This window comes from Triticum dicoccoides, chromosome 2B (genome assembly GCF_002162155.2).
Source record: "Triticum dicoccoides isolate Atlit2015 ecotype Zavitan chromosome 2B, WEW_v2.0, whole genome shotgun sequence".
Lineage (NCBI taxonomy): Eukaryota > Viridiplantae > Streptophyta > Magnoliopsida > Poales > Poaceae > Triticum > Triticum dicoccoides.
The window spans coordinates 794,573,862-794,589,171 of record NC_041383.1 but is presented as its reverse complement, the minus strand read 5'-3'; the positions used below and the strand labels follow the sequence as shown (position 1 = coordinate 794,589,171).

Here is a 15,310-nt window from a genome sequence, read left to right as displayed (position 1 = left end):
AATTTCGCCGGTTTGGACCGAAACCGGCGCCGGCGGACCCAGGCCGAACCCAGCGCACTGGGGGCGACCGAGGGCACTGGGAGAAAGAAAAATGGCGCCAAAACTTCCCGCCAGATTCCCACCCTGTGGGCCCGCTGAGTCAACGACTAGCCTTCGTCGTTCTCATCGCCTCACCTCGGCTCCCGCGTGATTCAATGCCAAGGCTGTCGTCGGTCGGCCTTCCATTGATTGACGGGTGGCGCAGTGATGGCGAGCCGCCGAGTGGCCCGCCCTTTCCCCTCACGCATCCACACCGCTTCTGCCCTCTCGCCGCCATAAAAGCCGACCTCGCCGCACACTACCATCTCTCTCGCCCGCACAACTCAAGCCGACCACCTTTCTCTCTCGCCTTCTCTCTCGCCCGCACAGCTCAAGTCGAAGCACTCGCCATGGCGGAGAGGTTCCCCGGCGACGGCGCGGCGGCCAACGGCTTCGCCCGCCGCTGGCTGCACGAGTGGGAAGCACGCCTGCTGCAGGAGGCCAACTACCCGACGCTGCAGATCTGCATGGAAGTGTAATACAACTAGGCTTGGTAATACTACGTGGGTAGGGCACTACAATGGTTCATTCTTTCACAGCTGTATAAAACTTTCTGTTTGCCATGTTTTATGTTATTCTTGATTATTGTAGTTTTGCGTTCATATTTTTGCTGCATTATGGGCACCATCTAACAGCTCTAACTTCTTGGTGCTAACACTAAGCTCACTATGAACATAATTGAGCATTATGTATCAGTCAGCATGATCTTTTGTCGAGTTTATATGATGTTGTTTGGCAACTGCTGCTGGAAGAGGGATAGGGTCCTGTAGCACTTTGACATTCTCTTCATGATATAGCTCAAATTACATACATAACCTAGTGTCTTCCTGTTTGTTTCAGGAGCTCAATCAGTTGCTCAATGTCGTCGTAAAAGGGCATGTGTATGTTTTGACTTGAGATTCTTCGTAATTTCCTGACGATATGTTTAAGATAACCTTATTTCCTGTTAGTTATATTTTGGTTTACAAACAAGTTCTTTTATCTTTTGTAACTGTAATTCTGAATGGTTGTATGAGAGAAGCCTGCAGGAGACATTGTCATGCAGGAATAAGGAAGCGACGAGGCCGACTTGCAACCACCCGATGGCGCGCCCTTGCTTTTACCTTGCTGTGTAGGCGTGGCCCCTATGACATTCTTTACCGCAAGTGAACAAACTACATGAGTTCGCTCGATCGATAAGAACTTCCTCCTGGATGAGGACAGAGAAACCTACTGATAGTCTTGTATGGAGTGGGTTTGTGCATCTGCTACTCTGCTCCCAAACAACCTGTGGTTACTTCTGTTAAGACGATTACATGAAAACTTGTTGTTCCAACTAATGTTGATTAGAACGTATGAAGAATTATGAGGATGCTAGCTGTTCTTTGCAAGATTTGCATCAATCAAGAATCAAGTACGCCCTGTTTTTTTCTTCTTTTTTGAATAAGCATCCTCTTTTGTTCGGGTGCAAATTGTTGCCGGCTTCAGGGTGCAAAATGATTATGCTGGAGTCTCTAGTTCATACTTCAGAAACTAATTAAGGTGGCCAGACTCTGTATAGGCCTTTTTATTTAGAAAAACAACCAATAACTTTGCGATCGTACTAAGTGAGCGATCTCCTGACCTAACATCCATATATTAATAACAAAATATATGAGCAGCAAAATAAACAGATATAGCATATCAGCAGCCTTGAGCTCTACACAAGTAACCCATCAGTTCATCCCCACCAGAACAAAACCGGCAGTCCACCCTCATACAATAAGAAGTCATACTATCCTCAAAAGAAGTAGAAAAATCCAGAGCAGCACAACCACCCTTTCAAACATCAAGCTACTCCCTAATTTATACAGAAGCATTGGATCCATCCGTTGCTTCCCGGTACACTATAGTTAGCTCTGCTACGGTCAATGGGTCCAAGTTGATCACAAAAAGGGATCGGATTGTGCAAACTACGATTTTTGTATTCGGTGGACCGCCGTCCAAAGGTTCCCGATAAAAGCCGGTGCACGCGCAAGCCAGCTCAAGAAAGCCATGGCAGTAGCGTTCATGAAGCTTGCACAGGGATTTACCGAGCAAGCTCCGAAATCATTGGAAATGAGAGTGGTGATGGCTGCTGATCCACACGCTGCACTGAAGATCAATGTTCCTGTGACCTACGGACAAAACATCAAGTAAATTAGGATCGTTTATTTATTTGGTTCAACGGTCCAGATGCTGCAATACTACACCGGATTTCGGGTAGTATATTGAGGCATAGGGGGCATTTAGGGTAATTCGCTGTTATGAATCCCATCCCGCACTGTCCCCATCTTCAGTGCCTACCGGCGCCGGTGAATATCAGCCCGCCCTGCACCGTGGCACCTTCCTGTACTAGTCAACCTCTGCCCACACCTGAGCATCAACGGTCCTAATCAACACTGCCCCCCATGGCTATCGCACCCAAGGACGTGCAACCTCCAACCCCGCGCGGCTGCCGAATCACGGCGCACGCATCGCGTTGCTGGCGGATGGTGCCGGGAGGGGGGAGGGGGGCACCGCGGGATGGGTTGAACACGGTGGTGGCCAACGGCGGAGCTTCGTGGGGGCGAACCTGGGCCGTCGCCCCCCCCAGCAAAAATGAATTTTTTTTACTACCCCTATGTATACATACAGCCCACAGGCCCACTTATCAACTAGGACTAGTCTACGATGCCTGGAGCCCTGGATGCAGCGACCAACTCCATACTCCAGAATCCTTTTCCCCTTTGACTTGCGACCACGGACGGCTGAGCGTGGGCGTGGGGCACCGGCGACTGGGAACTGGCCGCTGTGGCCTGCCGGCGTGGAGCGACCGCTGGCCGGCTGGCAGGTGGCCGGCTAGGGGTTGGTCGACTCCTTCCTCCTCCGCTCAGGTTCATCCACTTCTGCCTCGGTTGTGGCTGTCCTCCGCGCAGCAGTGCTTCGGTGAGCAAATTCCCCTCCCTGTATGGTTGTATCTCTCTCAATCTCTCCCCTTGGAAATTCTGGAAAGTTGGAATATTGTGATTCTGTAGTTTTGTTAATTACCTTAGTGGAGGAAGATTCTAATTAGGTCATCTGGTCATTGATTTTGTCAGTTAGATTTTGTCAATTGGATTTTATACTGAAATATATAAATGTCCTTTACAGATTAAGAGGGAACAAGAGAGGCAGTGATGCTTAAGGGGAACACAATTGATGCGTTTTTCAAAAGAAAGAGAGGTGATTCAACTGAATGTGAAGTTGATGAACCAATAGCAACAGAAGCAATTCCTGTTCCACCTCCTCTGTTGTTGCTCGAATTTGAGCAACATGGACCACATCCTTCGATGCCTCAACAACAAGGCCATCAAACTCAAACAAATGAAGTACAATTTCGAGGGATTGAATTCTTGCAGCGGGATCGAGCACTACGTCCACAGATTTGGCAATATCCACCTAATCAAAGAGATGATGTGCGGCGAGCATATTTGAAGCTTGGTATTATGCAGCCCCGCTTGAAGAATTACAAAGCTTACGGTCCAGAAGGTCGCAAACGGCGCTGTAAATATGACTGGTTCAAGGATTTCCCATCATGGTTGGAGTACTCGGAGGACAGTCATCGTGCATATTGCTTCTATTGTTTCTTGTTCAGCAACAATAAAAACAAGCGAGGTGGTTCAGATGTCTTTACTGTGCGAGGATTTGTAAATTGGAAGAAGGTCCATGATGGAAAGAAATGTGCATTCTCTACTTTGAAGATCATCAAGACAAGGCTACGTAATACTATGGAAGATGATTATCTAGCCAATAGCTTGCTAGTAAACATAGAGAGTGAAATTGTGGAGAAGTACAGCTATGAAGATGTTCTTGTGCACTTTAAGGGTGTAAAGAAACGAAGGGCTGATCTGTAGTGAACTGGATGCTCCATGGTTAAATAGTATTTTGGGTATAGTTTCTTTTGTTCTGGAGCTGGTCAGTAGTGAACTGAATGTTCCACGGTTAAATAGCACTTTGTAGTGAACCGAATTCTCTACTGATTAGAAATGTATTTTGTAAGCTAATCTGGAGAAGATCAATATAATTATCTAAGTTACTTGATATTTGCAACATCTAACTTGTTGAATATGTATGATTTCGTATTTGTTTGTTTACAGCTTCGCCCCTCCAAAGATTTCTTTCAAGCTCCGCCACTGGTGGTGGCACTGGTCGGGAGGCGAGGGTTCGCCGGCGCCGAGCACTACCTCCCTGAGTGGGGCAGCCACCTCGATAGTCCTACAGCAAACCGTAAGGAAAATAATATCCAGTTTGCTATCGCCAATTTAGAATAATGAAGGTTGAAGCTGATCTATAAAACAAACGGAGCAAGTCTCGTATAGAACTCAGCATACTGCTGTCTTCAAAGAAAGTTCAGAGAATCCGTGACCAAACTTGCTGTACTGATGCAGGGAAAAGAAACATAGCAACCCTGATATGAATATGATCCTTCAGCAACAACTTCATGGCGTGGTGGGCAGTTTCGGCAATGTGCCAGCGGCAATGGATAACCTGTACACGCTCTGTGGAGACGAGGGCGCCGTTTGTTGTGGGGTTGAGGCAGGGCGTGCGTACAGGGTGCTCGTCCTTGCGTGCGACAACAGGTGAGGGCGTGCGGCGTCGGCTGGCGGCAGGCTGCCGGAGGCGTACATGTTGCCGGAGGCGTACAGGCTGCGTAGGGAAGGCGGAGTACCCAGGATGGCGCGAGGCGTGGAGGATGGAGGCATGCGTTAGGACTGAAACAGGACAAATCAGCCTCTAATAGGAATTACCAATCTGTCCTTGAACAAAAATCTGAGCCGACTCATATTAGCCATTGGATCAACTTAATACTACCCACTTTGTCAGGTAGTATGATGTACCGTAAAATATCTCAAAAAGCGGATCGTTTTTACTTTTTAGGAGAAAGAAAGATACACATGATCTTAGTAATTTGCATATTCAAAACACAATGCATGACAGATGGGTTGTTGTTTTTCTTGAGGCGGCAGAGAAAATACGACTTACCCAGCCAGTCCCCGAGGGCAAGTATGATGACAGCGCGGGCAGTTCGGAAGGAACGTTTGACAACAATTGCATAGGCATCCAGAATGGCCACGGCGAGGCTCCACAGGCATTGCACACTCGCTGCTGCTACGAGGTAGCTGCTCAAAAGAACAAGAATAAGTTCATCTACAAAAGGGCAAACAGACAAATAAAAATCACCTATTCTGAGTTGTAAGTTGTAACAGCAACATCAATCCTTCGATTTACGCCATCTAATTGGGTCACGGAAATAAGGTGCACTAACATACTAGTACTTGTTTCGCATAGTTCTCAATATACTGTACTACCCCAGCACTTGATGTAGATCTTCAGATGTTTTCTCCAAGGAAGGAAATGTATGCTATGCACATGATTGTCCATTACAACTACACCATTCTGAATTCCAGATTGTCCATGCGCATGTGAAGATCGAATCGAACTCCTGATTTTCACAGAAATGCTAAACACTGCGCTGCATCCAAACTGAGATAACATCACAGGGAGCATGATCATCGAATCGTACAGGAATCAAGGAGGTTCGATAACACAATTTCTACTGAGAAGCTTATTATGTCTTGCAGAGAGGGACACTGAAATTGGTCAAAGCAGTCATCCAAAGGCAGATGTAGATGTAGCTATAACTGAAAATTGGTTGGACGACAGAGCCACAGCCCACAGGGCACTTGTTCTGAATTCCTAAGAAGAAAATTGCTGAGAAGGGAGGGGAGAAGAATTGGGCCCGGCCCATCCATCCATCATCCATCCAAGAAGGAAAGGATTCGAGGACGCACCGGAATGTGGTGACGGAGGAGAAGTCGTCGGTGGAGGCCATGACGGCGAGCGCGGCGGCCGCGAAGGCGGCCTGCAGGAGGCGGAACACGAGGCCGCACCGCGTCCACGGGTCCCTCATGATCACCCCAGCAGGCGCGTTCCCGTCCCCGTTCGCCACCTCCACCTGCACCGCCTGCCCCTGGGCCGGCGGCACCATCTCCACCTCCGCCTGCCCCTGTCCCACCACCGGCGGGGAGGGGTGCACCACCGGATGGCTGAAGTGCAGCATCGTCTCCGGCCGCTCCTCCCTGCTCGTCGTCCTCGACCCAACCAAAAGGATACCTTGCTTCGCCCGGTGGTTTCTCCTCTTTTTCACTCCCCAGTGACAGTGAGCGGAGCCGGAGAGTCTGAGTCTACCCTGGGTCTGCACGTGGCACACGGCATGGCTATCACTGGTGGGCTCCACCGCGTGCGCGTGCACCCCACAGACCCCACAACCAAAGAGGCTCCCTCTCTGTTTCTTGACTGACTCTCGTCGTCCGTGATCGTCAATGATTCACACTTACAGCACCGAGTAGTGTATCGTCTATGAATGCTTTCACACTTTGATCTATCCGGCCGCGTCCCCCGTACAACGTTTGCCCGCCGGCCTCATTGCAACATGAAGCCGCTATCTACGAGACGTCTTTATCATCCACTCTGCCCATCAGATCGTCACGTTTAGCCGATCCTTACCGATTGCGCATTTAAGAAAAAGTGTTCATAATGTATTTAAAGGTATGTGTCATTCTATTTTAGAAATGTTAATTGTACAGTTCAAACATTGCCTACTGTGCACATTTTTCAAATATTGTGCATTTAAAACATGCTGATCTTGTATTTTTAGAAATGATCATAGTGTATATTTCCAAATTATTTATTGCGCATTTAAAATGTGCATCATCCATTTTCGGAAATAAAAGCTTGTTGCGTACTTGAAAATATAAATAGCCTATTTCTAAATTTGTCCAAACGGCTTTTTTCCCCACATTATTGTTTGAAAAATATGTTCATTGAGTATTTAACAATATTAATTGTATATTAAAATATGTTTATGATGTGTTAAAAAGTCCCACATGTAGTTAATGATATTCTTGTATTTAAAAATGTGAACAATGTATTAACGTTTGATTGTCGTGTATTAAAAATGTCTATCACATACTGAAAAATGTTTAGCATATATTAAAAAAATATTCATCATGACCCACAAAAATGTTCGCCGTATATTGAAGTGTTGTAATTCAAAATTTTGAATCATGATCATCGTGTACTAAAATATCTATCACTTTTTGAAAAATGTTTGGCGCATATTAAAAAAGATATTCATCATGAGCTGAAAAAATGCTGCGCCATATCTAAATGTTGTTCATCATGTATGTAAAAATGTTCATTCTGTACTTAAAAAATGTTTGCAGTGTAATAAAAATGTTTATCATGGATGTGAAAATGTTTTGTAGTGTAATAAAACGTGCTTATGCATTTTTTCAAGAAATGCTCATTGACATTTTAAAAGGAGAAAAGTGCACTTACATCATCAAAAAATGCTTGTATTTGAAAATGTTTTATGTAACTTAAAAAGTGTTTGTGATTTTTAAGAAGATGTTCATGTACATTTTAAAAGGAAAAAAGTGCACGGACATTCGAAAATTTGTTCGTGTATTTTTCAAGTAAAAAATAAAAACAGAAAAAAGGAAAGAAAAATATCGAACACGCACCCTTCAGACGTATGAAATGGCCGAAGAATAGCAACAACTTGATGGATATTTAGTGTTAGGTACATAGTAAAATTTCTTTTACAATTTTGGAGGGGATGCCATGGGACCCACGGCAGGCCCACTAGATCCGCCCCTGGTTAGGCCTTGGGGCGATGATAATGAGCAAGTATACTACTGGTGGAAATAATAACAGTCTTTTTCTGGAACCAGAAGTGACACCTCTACCTAGCAAATTCTGCAACCCACTGAAGTTCCCAAACAACTGGGATGTCATTGGCATGTTGCCTGCTGAAGCAGATGTTTACAGGATGATTTGCTTTGTTAGTAAAGCAGTCTCTGATGAGTTTATGCGGAACATAATGTGCATATTTCACCACACTATATACGAAGCTAAGGGCATCTCCAACGTCGACTCTCAAAACGCCCGCAAACGTCCAGACCGCGTGGTCCAGACATGTTATGCCATCCAACGTGGTACTGTATCTGTCCGCTTGGCAGTCCGGACGCACTATTTCTCGAAAACCGAAGACAAACTAGGGGGGCCTTGAAGGTCCGGACCACTACCACATCCGCTTTTGACTGTCCTGGCCCATCAAACAACCCGACCCACCTCTCTCCCGCTTTCCTTCCAATGCACGTGCCGCTTCCTGTGCCGCATCGGTACCGGTCCAAAGCCCACATCGATTGGCATTGATGTCGCGTGATGTGACCAGACGACACTTCACTGAAACGGTTTTTCTTCTCTCTCTTTCTTTTTTCCCTTTTTTCTTATTTTCCTTTTCCTTTTTATTTTTCTTTTTCTTACTTTTTTTTCATTCTTCATTTTTTATTTTTTATTTCTTTTCATTTCAATTTGTGAACATCTTTGAAATCCGTGAACTTTATTTAAATCATGAAGAGTTTTCAAACAATGAACATTTTTCAAAGACTCATTTTTTTAAAATCAGGAACATTCTTTGAATATTTTTTACAAATGCGTGAACATTTTTTCGAATTCATAAACCTTATTAAAATTGCGTACATTTTTGGAACACGTGAACAATGTTTTGAACCGCTGAACATTTTTTTAATTTTGGAAGAACTACCGAAATTAAAGAAAAAAAATGTGCCAAACATTTTTTCCGTTCAGGAATACTTTTTGTATCTGTGAGCACTTTTTGATTTTTGTGATTTTTTTTCAAATTTTGCAATATTTTTTCTAAATCCCCGACCATTTGTTAATATTATGAAAAACAAATCAAATTCACAAGCATTTTTTGAAACTGTGAATCTCTTTTTCAATAGAAAAACATTTTTCTGAAACTTTTGAACATTTTTTAAAAACTTTGAGAAACAAATTTTAATTTGTGAACATTTTTTCGAATTGACGATAATTTTTTTACTTACCATATTTATATGAAACGATGAACTTATTTAATACATGGACATTATTTCAAATTTTGAACATTTTTAAATTTCTTTAACAATTTTTAAATATATTTTAAAAATTAGAAAAATCACAAACATTTTTGCATCCGTGAACATTTAGGATTTCTTGAACATTTTTTTTCACAATTCACAATTTTTTAAAATTTTAGAACCTTTTTTGTAATCCCAAATTATTTTAACAAGGAATAAAACAAAAACAGAAAAGTAAAAGGAAAGAAAAAACAGGGGCGTCCAGCCCCGCAAATGGTGCTTGGGGGAAGTACGCGTTCACAGACACACCACGCCTCAAATAGGGCGTCCCCAAAAGCAGCACCAAAAGCGTAAAAAAAAAGCACCAATGCATGGAGCGCACCAAGCATATTTTTTTGGGTCGGGCTTTAGCTCTGGACACCTTTTGCAGTCCAGCGTAGGGTACAATATGACACGGACCGCGCATGCAAAAAAAATAGAAAGTGGAATCGAAGCGCCATGGCAGCGGGACGGAGACAGCGATGCTGGGTGAGCCTGGTAGAGTTATCTGCAAATGTGTGACCGGTGTAGGGCGTCGGCCACGAGTTAGATACGGCACAATAGTTGGGAAGTAGCAAAGTGTATTCACGCTAGATGTGAAGCATTGGGTTCTCAACGCTAAACCATCTGAGATGAGTGATCGGCGGAGCCATCTCAAAAATATTGGGGACTATCGTGTTTATGCCGACCATCTCTAACAATTCATGTTTCGATATGGCTTTGTTTCATCTAAACTGATCACAATGTTATCCAGCGTTGGTTCTATTGTCTTTTTACGGTGGGGGACTTAACAGTTTTTGGATAGTCGGTTTGAGGTAGATGTTACACTCAAGGTTTTAAAATAGTGGGTCATGTCATTTAAACGACAGCCTACCGTGCCACTAAGACAACTATAGCAGATAGCGCCACTATCCTCCTTGTCGCTTTTTTCCTTACCAGATAGCGCCACTATCCACCTTAGTCTCTGGCGAAAGTCTTGGTTCAAATCCGGATCGACGATGGCGGCTTCCTTGCTGTCATTCCTCTGTCAGGAGCATCATTTTGGAGACATGGCTTGGACGCCCTTTTCGTGTTCCTTGGTGCTCCTCGCTTTTCTGGCTTGGTTTCTAGGGCGCTATGCAGGCTGTCACGGGTGAGTCCAAGATGACGACTTTCTTGTGACTATCCGAGTACCGCCACCCATCCGCCAGCTCTTTGAGGTTCTCAACGGTGATTGGTGTGTAGGCAACGATAGTTATTTTGGAGTTGTTGCTCTTTGGAGGTGACCGACATTGGTTGAGATGTGGCTTTGTTTGGTTAAGTTAGAACATGTTTTTCTTGTGTGTTCTTGTTGTATTGTATGCCTTCGTGTCGAAGATCCACCTGCTTTTCACCGGAATGTGGCAGAATCTCTTTCTTGTATTTTATCCTCTTCCTACTATAAAGTTAAGTCATGCAATTTGCATGGTCTCAAAAAAGTAGCTTTCTCTGAGAGGTGTAAGAAAAGGATAACGTTTCGAGCCGGGGCGCCGGCCGAAGATTGGGCCGGTCGCACCCGAGCCTTGCGATCCGTCTGGATCGTGCGTCGTACAGGCCACGAGCATTACTTCTCCGAATCGTTTTTTTCCTTCTCTTGCACCTCTTCTTCCTCACGATGTGGGGTTAGTTGGAACCGTTCTTTTCCTTCATCTCCGCACCCCACGCACATTCATGACGCCCCCTTGCTGTTAGGGCAAGCCACGAGGGGCGAAGAAGACGGCGAGGGCCGGAGAAGCCGCCACGAGGGGAGTTGCAAGAGTTTTGCGCACGACGCTGTTAACCGTCGATGTCTCATGAGTCACGACCAGCCATGGCGTCTGATAGCTGAGACGATGCTACAACCATTCTTGAGAAAAGCTTCCATCGTTTAATTCAGAAGCTTCAACCGGCAGTATACAAAGCTTCAACTGGACAACTCTGCGACCAAAGAGCTACAAACGTTTATATGAAAAGTTTCAATTATAGCTTGAAAAAGTCCCAATCGAACCACCGGGAACTAAAAAAGCTACAATCATACTCTTATATGAAAGCGTCAACCGACGACCCTACAATGTTGTAAGCGACATACGGAGTTGATACAACCGGTGCGCGGCGGTGCTGCAAACAGGTGGGCGACGGGCGCCGATGGACGTGAAAAAAAAAGCTTCAACAATGGAAAAAAGTTTCAAATGGATTAAGAAAAGCTTCAACCCGTGATGAAAAAAGCTTCAGTCGGCTTCAGGAAAAGCTTCCACTCTATGTAAAAAGCTTCAACCGGCGTGGAAAAAAAGCTTCCATTGCGTGAGAAAAAGCTTCAACCGGCGTTCTGATTTTTGTGCGAATGACGATGTTGAGGACTACGGCCGGCAGCATGGTTGTGCGGCGACGAACGTGCTACGATGGCGGCGGCTAGGAGCTGCAACTACAGAGACGGCAGGCATACTAGAAGGCAGCGACGATTTGCTACAGGAGCGACCCATCCTTGCTGGAACCGCCGGCGGTTGGTGCTGCGAGGAACCGGGGAGGTTGGTGCCGTCTTCTTTGTTCAGGAACCAGGGAGGTTGGTGCTGCAAGGACGACCGCCGGCGACGAGGGTGGCAAGAGGGCGAGGACGGCCGGCGAGCTGGCTGGCGCATTGAAGGATCACGGCATGGACGCCGGTGCGACAGGCCCCATGGATTTTTCTTTGTCCTGTTTTGCTGAACGAAGCACTTACAGCGACGAAGATCGTGCAGCTACAATCATCCAGATCGTACGTGCGCGATAGGACCGGCCGAAAGTTTCGGCCGACGCACCGGCGCTTATCATCATCCGTAAGAGAAGGGGCACATTTACATGCAAAAAGGAATAAAAAAGAAACATTTACATTCATAAGGAATGACACAAGTTCCAAACAAAAATGAATAAACAGAGTGCACGTAACGGTTCAACAACTTTTCAATCGGTTCATTTGCAATGCATTCGCATTCACCCGTCTGTTCCATCGATTCTGATGATTCCTATTATGGGCCTAGCTCGTTGGATAGCGCACATGGACACACCCTCCTGTACGCTCGTGCCACTTATATTGGCCGACATGTTTGTCATTTGGTCCCCATTGCTATTACAGCTCAATTAAAAAAAAGGTTCTCATGGTTTTGAGAAGGTTATATAATCTTTTGTTTTTTCTTCTCTTTCTCTGTTTTCTATAGCTTTCGCTTGGCTTCTTCTTTTTTATTTTAACTTTGTGTATCATTTTTTGAATTTATGGATATGTTTTTAAGTCAAGAACATTTTTCGGTTTGTAAACATTTTGAAATTCACAAGAAATTTTTGAATTCATGAAATTTATTGAGGTCACCAAATTTATAAATTTTCCAAAAGTTTTCCAAATTTGCAACCATTTTTCAAATTCATGATTTTATTAAGTGTGCATCCTCTTCTGAATCCAAGTCTCATGACTATTTTAAATATTCATGCACTTTTAGAATTTGCAGAATTTTTTTTGTGAACATTTTAAAAATTTATGAAATACTTGTGGATTGTACATATTTTCCAATTTTCAAAGAAGAAATTATATTGATATTGTTTGAATCCACAAACATTTTTTAAAATTCACAAACATTTTTCAATTCAACAACTTTTTTAGTTCACGTTTTTTAATTCGTGAATACTCTCTTAAAATCATGAACTTTTCAAATATAAGTGGGTGAGAAAATGTAAATCTGGATATGAAAGGCCGAAGGATGCAAGCAGGCGTCGCCGCATTGGGGTCTTTGACGACATTCAGTAACTTTTGGTTTTTACTTTGCAACGCGTGATGGGGATGATATTTTTTACTTTTCGAAATGGAGTTGAATTTTTCAGGTTCGGTGACATGAGCGAATTACAGAGACACGGCGAAAGTATTAGCATAAGCAAATCCAACTGAACCCCAAGCAGAGATGAAGAAAAAGGCGCTGCAAATTCCTTGAAGCACCGATTCACCTTTCTCCCCGTTTCTTCCACTTAAAAAGTTTCTAACCAATGAATGATTGCAGTGTAAGAAATCACTTTTCCACGGCACAACCACAACGAATTTGCCGAAAGATTACCGAAACGACGGCGGCCTACCCTGGAATGAATTCTCAGTCCAGTGGCTATCATTGGCATCTTCCTGCGCACCGTCAGTTTCAGACTTTCAGTCACAAGGGTGGTCTCATTTTTCACATAACCAGCAGGGAGATATGCATCATGCATGCACATAATAGAATCTTGCAGCTGCAGCAGACAGGCTTGCTGATCTGCAGAGCAGACATGCCAACGCGATTTGCCATGGCGCTGCAGATCAAGCGACGCAAGACGACACAACCCTGAATTTCTACGGCAATTAAAAAGGGCACCCGATCCAAGCCAAGGAGGAGGATGACCACGACACTATCTGGATATACTTCTACATCTTGCTGGTGGTGGTGCTGACGCCCCTGCGGGTCGGCCCCATCTCCTTGGCGAGGTTCCGGAGCACGTACTTCTGGATCTTGCCGGTGGACGTCTTGGGCAGCTCGGCGCGGAACACTACGGTCTTGGGCACCATGTACCCTGGCATGCGCTCCCGGCTCCAGGCGATCACTTCGGCCGCGGTCACCGCGCCGGACGCGCCCTCCTTGAGGCTCACGAACGCGCACGGCGTCTCGCCCCAGAACTCGTCCGGCCGCGCCACCACCGCCGCCTCGTTTACCGCCGGGTGGCCGTAGAGCAGCGACTCCACCTCCACGCTGCTGATGTTCTCGCCGCCGCTGATGATCACGTCCTTGGACCGGTCCCGGATCTCCAGGTACCCGTCCGGGTGCATCACGCCCACGTCCCCCGTGTAGAACCACCCGTCGTCCCGGATCGCCGCCCGGGTGGCGTCCTCGTCCTTGAAGTAGCCCATGGTGACGCACCCGCCGCGGAGCACGATCTCGCCCATGGTGGCGCCGTCCCGCGGCACGCTGCGGCCGGTCTCGCCGTCCACGATGTCCACCTCGGCCATGCCGGGGGTGCGCACGCCCTGCCTCGCCTTGAGCCGCGCGCGCTCCGACGCCGGCAGCTTGTTCCACTCGCCCTTCCACGCGCACAACAGCACCAGCCCCGCAGTCTCGGTCAGCCCGTACCCGTGGCTGACGTCGAACCCGATGGCCTCCGTGCGGCCCAGCACTGCGGCCGGCGGCGGCGCGCCGGCTGTGAGGATCTGCACCTTCCCCGGGAGCGGCCTCCGCACGCCCTCGGGCGCGTTGGCCAGCATGTTGAGAACGACGGGCGCGCCGCAGAGGTGCGTGACCCCGCGGCGGGCGATGGTGTCGTAGACCTCGGCGGCGTCCACGCGGCGCAGGCAGACGTTGGTGCCGCCCACCACGGCCATCCCCCACGGGAAGCTCCAGCCGTTGGCGTGGAACATGGGGAGCGTCCACAGGTACGTCGGCTGCTCCGGCACGGACCAGGAGACGAGCGAGTCCATGGTGACCACGAAGATGCCGCGGTGGCAGTGCACGACGCCCTTGGGCGCCGACGTGGTGCCGGAGGTGTAGTTGAGTATCATCGGGTCCCACTCGCTGGCCGGCCGGACCCATTTGAACTCCGGGTCGCCCATCTCCAGCAGCTTCTCGTACGTCAGGGCCGCCGCGGGGGCGGGAGAGAAGTCCTTCTCCTGGGGGTCCTCGACGAGCACGACGCGCGGCGCCGGGTCGCCCGGCGGGAGGAGCCGGAGCGCCTCGTCGAGCACCGGCACCAGCGCCGGGTCGACGAGGATGAGCCTGGACCCCGAGTGACGGAGCAGGACCGACACCGTGCGCGCGTCGAGGCGCGTGTTGATGCTGTTGAGCACGGCGCCGCTCATGGGCACCCCGAAGTGCGCCTCGTACATGGCCGGCACGTTCGGCAGCAGCACGGACACCTGCAGCGGTTGATTCACGGCATCGGTCATCACGCACCAGCCCAATTCAATCCAATTAAATTCACCTTGCCGCGGCGGGATCGACGACGGAGGCGGCAATCAAGAATTAAGCTAGGGGACGGACGGACGGGTGGGTGCTTACGACGTCGCGGCGGGAGACGCCGAGGGAGGCGAGCGCGGAGGCGAGGCGGAGGCAGCGGCGGTGGGTCTGGGACCAGGTGAAGACGGTGCCGCCGTAGACGACGGAGGGGCAGTCGCCGTACACGGTGGCGGCGCGCTCCAGGAAGCCGAGCGGCGTGAGCGGGCAGGAGTTGGCCGGGTTCGCGCCGAGCTTCTCCATGGCCGCCGGATCGGACGCGGAGGC

The 15,310-nt window shown here is 47.5% G+C and overlaps 2 protein-coding genes across 2 annotated transcripts; both read right to left on the bottom strand.

Annotated features, from left to right (window-relative positions):
* Positions 1–4,187: 4,187 nt before the first annotated feature.
* LOC119361455 (CASP-like protein 5A2) lies at positions 4,188–6,157 on the bottom strand. Its single transcript, XM_037626653.1, has 3 exons — positions 5,889–6,157; positions 5,080–5,216; positions 4,188–4,808 (listed from the first exon to the last, which is right to left on the bottom strand). Exons 1-3 carry the CDS (start codon positions 6,155–6,157, stop codon positions 4,447–4,449), a joined length of 768 nt encoding a protein of 255 aa, XP_037482550.1. The 3' UTR covers positions 4,188–4,446.
* A 7,168-nt stretch (positions 6,158–13,325) lies between these two features.
* LOC119366366 (probable acyl-activating enzyme 5, peroxisomal) lies at positions 13,326–15,304 on the bottom strand. The gene is made up of 2 exons (XM_037632091.1): positions 15,089–15,304; positions 13,326–14,946 (listed from the first exon to the last, which is right to left on the bottom strand). The coding sequence occupies exons 1-2, from the start codon at positions 15,284–15,286 to the stop codon at positions 13,468–13,470; spliced, it is 1,677 nt and encodes a 558-aa protein (XP_037487988.1). The 5' UTR covers positions 15,287–15,304; the 3' UTR covers positions 13,326–13,467.
* Between the last annotated feature and the right edge of the window lie 6 nt (positions 15,305–15,310).